We start from the raw sequence: 8,687 nt of genomic DNA on the forward strand, positions 1-8,687 counted from the left end.
ATCAACAGAACTAGAGTAACCTCACTTCTTCCTGTATATACTGAAGCAAGAATGGGGATGCCCTCAGGTTGTCTACTGGAAAGCTGAAGAAGCCTTGGATTTCCTTTTGATGAAGGTCCATAGTGATAATGTGAGTTAAACCTAAACAAAACACAAGAGGTCATGATGTCTCTTCTACCCCAATGGCAGTCTCACAAATTCTGAAATTATGTCTAAGTTTCTCTACTCATTCTACTTGTAATATTTTAATGCTAGGTTTTAACAAAGATAATTGCTAGACGAGTTAAAGGCTTTCAAAAATACTGACAATCAATAACATGCATAAAAACAGCACTAGAGCAAGCATAATGCAGGCAGATGAATATAGCATTTCCACTCAGGTATGTGCTGAATATTCCCCAGATGGAAGAAGTCAGTCCCTAGATGGCTCAAGGATTGGAAACTTGTCCAAAGACTGGAGGAAAAAAGGCAATGCAAGTGCAGCTGACTCTTGAGATGTACAGCAGGTCAGCAAGTGATGGAGGCTAGTGTTCTTGGCTATCTCCTTGCAGGGCACGCACCTGCTTTGGCCAGCATAGAAGCCAGCAGTTTGCAGACGATGGAGCCCCTCTTCCTCATTTTGCTTTGCTTGCTGTAGGGGAAGTAAGGGATGACCCCAATGATATTCCTGGCACAGGACGTCTTCAGGGCATAAGCCATTATCAGCAGTTCCATGACAGCAGTGTTCACATCCCTGAAAAGTTTAAAAACCATCAAATGTGAATATTGACAAATTCAGATTAAAGATCCTCTCCCAAATAACCCATTTCTTTACCAATCCTTTTGACAAAAAAAAGAGCTTGTGTTTAGTCTGCCTGGCAAAACAGATAGCAGTACATGGGGCAGCTCTGACTGGCTAACAGAAAGCCCATGATCAGCCTGCATTGTCAGCATGTACAGACATTTGCTGTCCAAGGGGAACCTCTCCTGAAAGTGATTTAATCCTGGTTGTGCCCAGCTTATTTTTCTCCTGGAGTGGCCATTTTTTAATTTGGGAGAAAAAAGCCTGACTAGCTGTATGCTTAGGGTGCATCCAGATGAGCACGGACATTTGTTTCCAGAGACAAGCAGCAGCAGTACACCTTGTGCCACTGCTACTTGTCCCCAGGGAACACCCGTGCCACACACTCTAGGGCATGGCAGGTTACCCCGGGTGGGGTACGGGAGGCTGGAGCCAGCAACCATGCTGGCCCAGGCAGCCTTACTAGGGGGCCTCCCAGGGCTGCAGTCATAGCAGGGAGGCTGGTTGGCAGCAGGAGCATGGCTCCAGCCGGTCAGGTTGTGGTTTGGGGCTGCACGCACTGCCAGCACATGCATCACTGCAATTTTTTTTGACACAGGTTTGATCCCAGGATCTCCTGGGGTCAAACCCTTTCCTGCGCTGCAAGGTAACAGCATGGACCATGCCTGCATGTGCAGTATGTGGTGTTGCAGATAGGTCTGCATTGCCACAAACCACATGTCCACACTCATCTGGATGCAGCCTCATGGTCTTTCCTGGGAGAACAGCAACTCTCCCAGGAGAGACTGAATGGCTGTACAAAGTTAAGTACCATAGCAACTCTCCAGCTACAGCTTTATCTGCATTAATCTTATTTTAAGCCTTGCTTGGGAGAGAAGAAGAGTGTGGCGTCAAAGATTTTCTTCACATTTAGTAAGCTCATTCTCCACACATCCTGTTTTGGTCTATCATAAAAAAAGCTTTGATGCTGCCGTTTAGAAGAGAAAAGCAATTTAGACCTTTGTGGAAAATGAACACTACAGGCCAAACAAATGCAGCAATTTTCTTGGGAACAAAGATGTCCTTTCCCAACCTACTATACCAGCTATCCCAGGGGAAGTTCTCCAGTGATGCACCAATTCAGCAACAGGTTACCAGGCTGCAGTAGCAGGCATGTATATAGCTACCTTAGGGGACAACTCAGCTGTGTACTCCGACAGAAGCAGGAGAAAACACAAATTAAGCCAATTCTTGTGGGACGTGGTAACACACATCCTGGTGATGACTCCATTCTGGAGCTCCCAAAATGCATCTGTCCCCCGCAAGAAGAAGAGCCACTGTAGATGCCTCAAGCGAGCAAGTGCTGCTTTCTAACACAATGCCCTTTTCCCCCTCTAACCTTCCTGGCTGACGTGCTCAAGATGCAACAGGCCATTCACTTTGCGCCTGGCTTGTCCAGTATTATACAACTAACCACTTCCATCACTCTTTCTTCATTACTTCCCCGTCTCTCTGCAAATTAACCTCCATTTGTGCTCCTTCATTTACAAACATTCGAATTGGTTTGTTACCCGGCTGGCTCCAGACGCAATCCTATTTATGCACAAGAAAGCTTTGTTTGCCCCAAAACACCACGCCAAGAATTACATAAAACTCATAAATCTCCCACCATGTAGAAAGACAAAGGACTATTTCTTTCCTTCAGTGGCTTCATCAGGGCACTGGTACTGGGAGGTGAGAGCAAGATGATATTAGTGATCAGTATTTGGCTGTTTTGTTCCCCTCTTAAAACCTGGTTATAAGTTAACTCCGAAGCATGTTTTAAGAAATCTTTTCTTGCATTATATTTTAAATCACACAGACAAAGCAAATAGGGGTAAGTCCCACTGATTTAAATTTAAAAACCTTCCATAATGGAGGTAATATCTGCTTCTTCAGAAAGATCCCTTGTGATAAATCAAGGGAGGACTAATGGAGAAAGAGAAAAAACCTTCAGTGGCAAGTGCATCAGAAGTTTCTAGATTGAAGCTATAAGGCCAAATGGTTCTTGTTTGTGCAAGCTGTCAAAATAATTAAAATTTGCTTGGCTTGTCATCATCACTTCTGCCTCCTTGCATTCATCTCATCCTATGCTTGCTTCCTTTCTGAAGGCAATACTGAAAAAATACCTATTCCCCTTGAGACCTGCATGAAAGGTTTTCTGCAGTTGGCATACTTTGAGTCCGTGCTTTTTTTTTACCAGGGACCTTTAATAACCATATATTTCTTCCCTCCTCTCTCTACCCACTTACTATCCCCTGAAGCGGGCCATCACCCATTGCTAGCACTCAGTCTCCTGGTCTCCAGTATCTTTTATTCTTATCCCAGACCTCTACAATGTTGTAGCCTTTCATGCAAAATTCCCAGAGATTTTTAATTTTAGTGGCTAAGCAACCAGCTCAATGAAAGAGCAATTCTATATACAATGTATGCTAACACTTCTGGAGCTGTGCGGCTCATTCCACTTTTATCCTACCAACCAGTTCACCTTCAGCTTTTGCCGTCTCCACTTATCATCAACTCTTCCATCTTGCAAATACTACCGTTTCATCAGGTATATAAAAATACTGGCACAGCAAACTGTGTTGCTTAAGATGACCACGGTGGAAAAAATAAGAATGCAATCTGATACAGCCCCTCCCCTCGCACTCCTGAAAAGCAGGCTGAAATGTAACACAGAACAGTGTCAACCTTCAGCCCACCCTTTTGAAGCAATGTAGCAAAGTACAAATGCGGCAGAGGAATAAGAGATTGCTTCCCTGCACCACCGTGACTCCTCATTTAGAGGGCCTGTCCCTTTGGGAAAGTGTTTAAAGACAGGAAAAGTATTTCTGTTGCTCGGAATAATTTATTCAGGTCCAAACAAATGCAGCGGACTTTATAAGGTGACAGTGAGACATTGTTTGTTTTTTTTCCTTTCTGCTCAAGTGTCTTTGGATTTGTCTTTTTGACTAAAATACCATATCTGTCTTTAAGTTTAAATTTAGACAGCTCTAAACTACAGAGTATTAAAGACAGCTTCCTAATTAGGACTGTGTGACAGGAAGGTGGAGTTTGTGTCAAATACTGGATAATATCAGCAGGTTTTCTTCCAGCTGGAATCTGCAAGCTCAGAGGGACATGACTTCTTTCCCCACTTGAATGTAAGGAACTCAGGAGTGGCTCTCCAGGGACAGAAAGAAGCCTAGCAGCCTCCCCTCTTGGGAAAGATCCAAGCTGCCTTCGCATGAAGGTCTTTGTTTAAAAAAGCCAGGCCTTCAGAAGGATGCAAGTTTTAATACTTGGACCTTGTATATGCAGGCCAGGAAAAAAAAAAAAAAGGTGTTCACAGGATATATCAACTAATCACTTGGCAAGACCCCTTGAGAACTGCTACACAACTCCAAGCTGAACTCTTTGCTCTCTGGACAGCCCACCTACCCTCGACACCAGGATTCTCGGCATACTAGCAGGGGGGTTTCTAACCCCCAGTGAATCTCCAGTATTTCTTTACTCTTCTAACCAACACCAGAACAGCCCTGACCAGAAAGCAAAATTAGGCCCATCTGAGGAAGAAAGTACTACCACATGGGTAACAACCAGAAGAGAAGAGGTCACAATTGTAGAAGCACAGGAAGGAAGCTAAGAGCTCCAGCATGAATTCAACTTCACATCATTACAATCAAAGGCAAGAGCAATCCAACCTGTAATGAAAGCAATCACTCCTGTTGTTGCCAGCTCTGCTGCTTAGTAATTGGAAGGCAAAGGAAATTACACATCCTGAGATGAAAATGCCCATCAAGATCATAGAGCAATAGAGCTGGGGAGGACAGCAGGGCACAGAGCAGGGAAGTTTTTATTGAAAACCATTGGTTTTATTTGCTGGTGCTTGAAGTGCCACACTTAGACCGTTTAATGAGAAGCTTTTCAGCTGATTGTGATGGCAACCCACCCACTGGGAATTTTTACAGCTTAATACCCCCCCTTCAAGCCTGAAATGAAGTCAACGCTAGAGTAGTATTGGGGGAAAAAAATCCAAACACATTATTAAGCTGACAAGCAGAAGGGGGGGGGACAGGGACAGACACACCACACCCGCTGCAGAACAAGGCCACGGAGCTGGAAATTCCAGGACACTCCCTGTAGATAGACTCTCGATCAGAGTTGTAAAACAAAGCCATAGGTCGCTTACCTGGGTATTGTCTGTATAATGAAAATATCCTGGCCCCGGACGGATTCTTTTATTTCAACTCTTGTTTCTGAAGAGGACAGAAACATGCAGTCAATTCTCAACCGAGCTGCTTAAGAAGGAAGTGCATTAAGCAGCGAGCTGGGCAAAACTGCTGTTATGTTCAGGGGGAAGGCGTGAAAGCAACAGAAGTTACAAAAACCCACCCATGTAGAGGAGACTTGCATATCAGCCTAGGTAAGCCTGAAGGAAAGAGCCAAATGGATATTCCAGAAGGGTGGCCAGCCTTGGGAACCGAGTTTGCATGAAATCCCAGTGATGTAGCTTAGTTCTCCCTATATTATTAGCCTGAACAGCAATAACCTTATGGGGGAGAAGGGAACCATTCAACCCTTATAGGCAGCATGAAGAAGCTGTGATCAGGTTTTTACCTCCTTTCTCTTGGCACTGACAGCTGTTGGTGCCACACCAAGTGAAAAAAGAACTAACACATTCAAAGCAGCTATAAAGCCTTTATTCAGACCCTTTACTGCTCCCCCTACACCACAGCATCCAGGCACCCTGCTGCTGCCACCACCACGTCACTAATTCCTGTCCCCAGTGGCAGTGGGGAGAGTTGAATTTGGTGGCAACAGTGGGTGGCATGTGTCTTAAATTCAACATCAGCTCTGTGCCTATGGGAGAGGGTACAGGGCCATTAGCAATATTGAGTTCAAAGTGGGAATAAGTCTCCCTGTCCCACCCTTCACACAGTTTCCTTGTGAAGCAAGCAGAAATGTCAACCTTGACAGGGAACGGAAAGTTGCATGTTGGAAATCAAAGCCTCCAGGTCATTCATCTCAGCCTACCACTCAAATGCTAATTTGCAATAAAGCCACTTCTAAAGCAGCTCTGCAAGTGAGAGCAGGCCCACTGGGTTTTGAAGGCTATTTTTAACCATTCTTTTTCCATACAAGAAAGATTTTTTTTAAAAACCTTACAAGAGGATACAGGCAGTGAGAAGGGGAAAGTATACTGAGCTGCCAACTTCAAAGTCCAACCATTTGGCCAATCCTGATAGCTTCGAAGGGCTTAGATAGCTGAAAGATTCACCATCTGCTATGAGGAAGGAGTACTTTGGACCCTGGGGCAAACGCCCCAGTAGGCTCAATGCAAGGAGGCAGCAAGCAAGAACCAAAGCTAGTGCTGTTGCTGGAAGGGAGCCAATCAGTACCCAGAAGTTAGAATGGCAGCTCCTGAATATACAAGAACAAGCCAGGAGTGATGCTCTGGAAGCACAGAGGCAGCACCACCACCCGCTGGGTCTCTTGATGGAGCTGGGTCAGCACACTGGCATCAGCATTCCCTCTAAGCTGTGTGGCATGTGCAGGCGTGCCTGGCAGCACGGCATGAGAATATCTACATGGCTGTGCACGCCATTCAGCTCAGAGGAACGCTGACTGGCATTACCCACTTCTTCCTGGGCCTCATCCATGCAATGTTAGCGGTGCATGACTTACAGTTGCACCAAATCAATATGCCAGGTATCCACATGGCAAGGTCTTATGACAGATATATAAAGCACTTGATACCTAGGACTGGAGTTACTGACAGGATTATATATCACCCTGTGCACCATGCAGCCACAGAGGTCAGCCGGCCAGGCCTCGCTCTGGCACAAGGTTTCATCTTGTTCGGGTTGGACCGTCTCTCAGGGCTAGGTTCTCCCTCTCCAGTTACAGAACTCGCTGTCTAGACTTCCACTTCAGGTACTCTGTGACAACATTTCTCCTCTCTTTGTTTTCCCTTAATACACATGGCAGAGAAGGGCTTGCAAGTGCTAAATTATAGTGAGGCCACTGGGCTCTACTGTTGGCTAATAAAGGCGTTGCAACAGAGCACTCTGACATCTGAAGACAAGCATTTAATACAATGAAGTAGGAGATGAGGTCAAACCTGCAGAACATACTTCATCTTGGAACTCTTCAAATTTGCACTCTCTTCAGTGTGACAGGACAGAAATATCCCATCTTATGATTCAAATAAGTTTAAAGAGCAGACCCTGGACTTTCTTCCTTTCCTTTCTTTTTTTGTTTAATGTGAAGGACATTTGCAATAAAACAAATATCTGAATTTAGATTTTATAGCAAAAGCTGTGTTAACCAGCACCTTACAAGTCAGCATGCTCGGTTAACTGGCATGCCAGCTTGTAAGAGTTTGTAAGGGAAAAAGTGAAACCTGAAGTGCCCGCTGTGGCACTTCCGATTTCGTGGAGCCCTCACAGCCCAGGGGAAAGCAGCCTCTGCTGCCAAACCCCCACAGTCCAGGGGCATAGCGGGCTGCATGCGTCCCCCCTCCCTGTCCCTCGGGGCCCACAGGAGGGGTTGGCAACACCCCAGATGCAGCAGGACAGGCGGCAGCCCGAACAGGCAAAGATGCCTGTTTGGGCCGCTCAGTTGTCCGGCATATTTTGTTATCCAGCACCCTCCATTCCCGGTGGGTGCCGGATAACAAAGCTTTTACTGTAGCTGTTCTCCACTGCTTTCTCAGTATTTCGCAAACAAAGCAGTCCCTTTACAGGCTGGGCAAATTAAGGCACAGACAAACTGAATCAAACTGCTCAGCATCATAGATGAATTAGTCAGAGCTAGGAGCAGAAGTGCTCTCCTGGCTGAAGTCATAACAGTTCTTACTGTAACGCGTGTCACCGGGTCATCCTTATGACTCTCTGATGTGGTTAGTAGAATTGCTACTCTTTTCTAAAGTTACTTGAGGAACATTTTCATAAGCACAGTAGCTCTGACTTACCTCCATTGGTCTCCTGGTACACCACAGATTTTCCCAGCTCAGCACCAAGCCGCCTGAGGAGGGAAGACAGAGGAAGTTAATTATAGATCAAATTAATTGAACTTTTTATATCCCTGGTGTCTTGACGTATGAAGAGGGTAGAAACAAATAAACCTTTCAAGTGCTCTAATATAGGAGGGAGAAGTACTGCTTCCAAGATCAGCTGCTGGGATGTAACAGTTATATCTGCATCTTCCTGTAATGATACAAGTCAGCTAAATGGTTGCAACTTTAACCATTTAAGTCATAAGGGTTTTGTTACATTTGTATCTCTACAGAAGCAAACACACATGACAGCCTAGAGCTGCATGATTTGATACTGATAAAATTGCTATGTCTGCCTATCCCCTAGAGATGGACAGAAGATGAGATATTGTCCAGAGCCTGAAAATTACAGCAAGCTTATTACTAAAGGGAAAAAAAAAAAAAACCGAGTAAAAAAAAAGTACAAATTGTGATGTCCAAACAAATGTCTACGTTAAGTCAAGCATCTCTGAATGGCTCCTGATGCCCCCTTTGAACACTGCCAGGCAGACCACCCAAAATATCAAGGCTCCCTTCACTAATGCTACTGTTGCTCCCCTAACCATGTTATTTACTCTAAAGTTACATGGTGAATCTGGAGCACACTTTTTTGCTACAGATTAATGACAGAGCTTGTGGTTTTTAGCGTGTCAGTCAGTTCTCTCAGGATTTATCAGATGCCATCTCTCTAGGGTTTCAATAAAAGGCATATTTTTCTGGCTGAGAGTACGTTTAAAGATGAAATAGGGCAGAATCCAAATGAAACGCTCCACTGAGTCATGCGTGTTTCAGGCATGTTGCTTGTAGCCATGCTGGTCTAAGGCAGGGGTGGGCAAAATGTGGCCCAGGGGCTGGATACAGCCCACCAAG

General features: G+C 45.0%; 1 protein-coding gene across 1 annotated transcript in view; it reads right to left on the reverse strand.

Moving 5' to 3' along the window:
- PRPSAP1 (phosphoribosyl pyrophosphate synthetase associated protein 1) overlaps window positions 1-8,687 on the reverse strand; it is a 39,710-nt gene that overhangs the window by 12,119 nt on the left and 18,904 nt on the right. The window contains exons 2-5 of the mRNA XM_019542653.1: window positions 7,755-7,807; window positions 4,971-5,037; window positions 561-733; window positions 26-141 (exon numbers count right to left, since the gene is read on the reverse strand). Of these exons, the coding sequence (XP_019398198.1) occupies window positions 26-141; window positions 561-714 (270 nt within the window). The 5' untranslated portion in view covers window positions 715-733; window positions 4,971-5,037; window positions 7,755-7,807. The remainder of the gene's footprint in view (window positions 1-25; window positions 142-560; window positions 734-4,970; window positions 5,038-7,754; window positions 7,808-8,687) is intronic.

This window comes from Crocodylus porosus, unplaced genomic scaffold (assembly GCF_001723895.1).
Source record: "Crocodylus porosus isolate Cpor-Errol unplaced genomic scaffold, CroPor_comp1, whole genome shotgun sequence".
In the NCBI taxonomy this organism is placed as follows: domain Eukaryota; kingdom Metazoa; phylum Chordata; order Crocodylia; family Crocodylidae; genus Crocodylus; species Crocodylus porosus.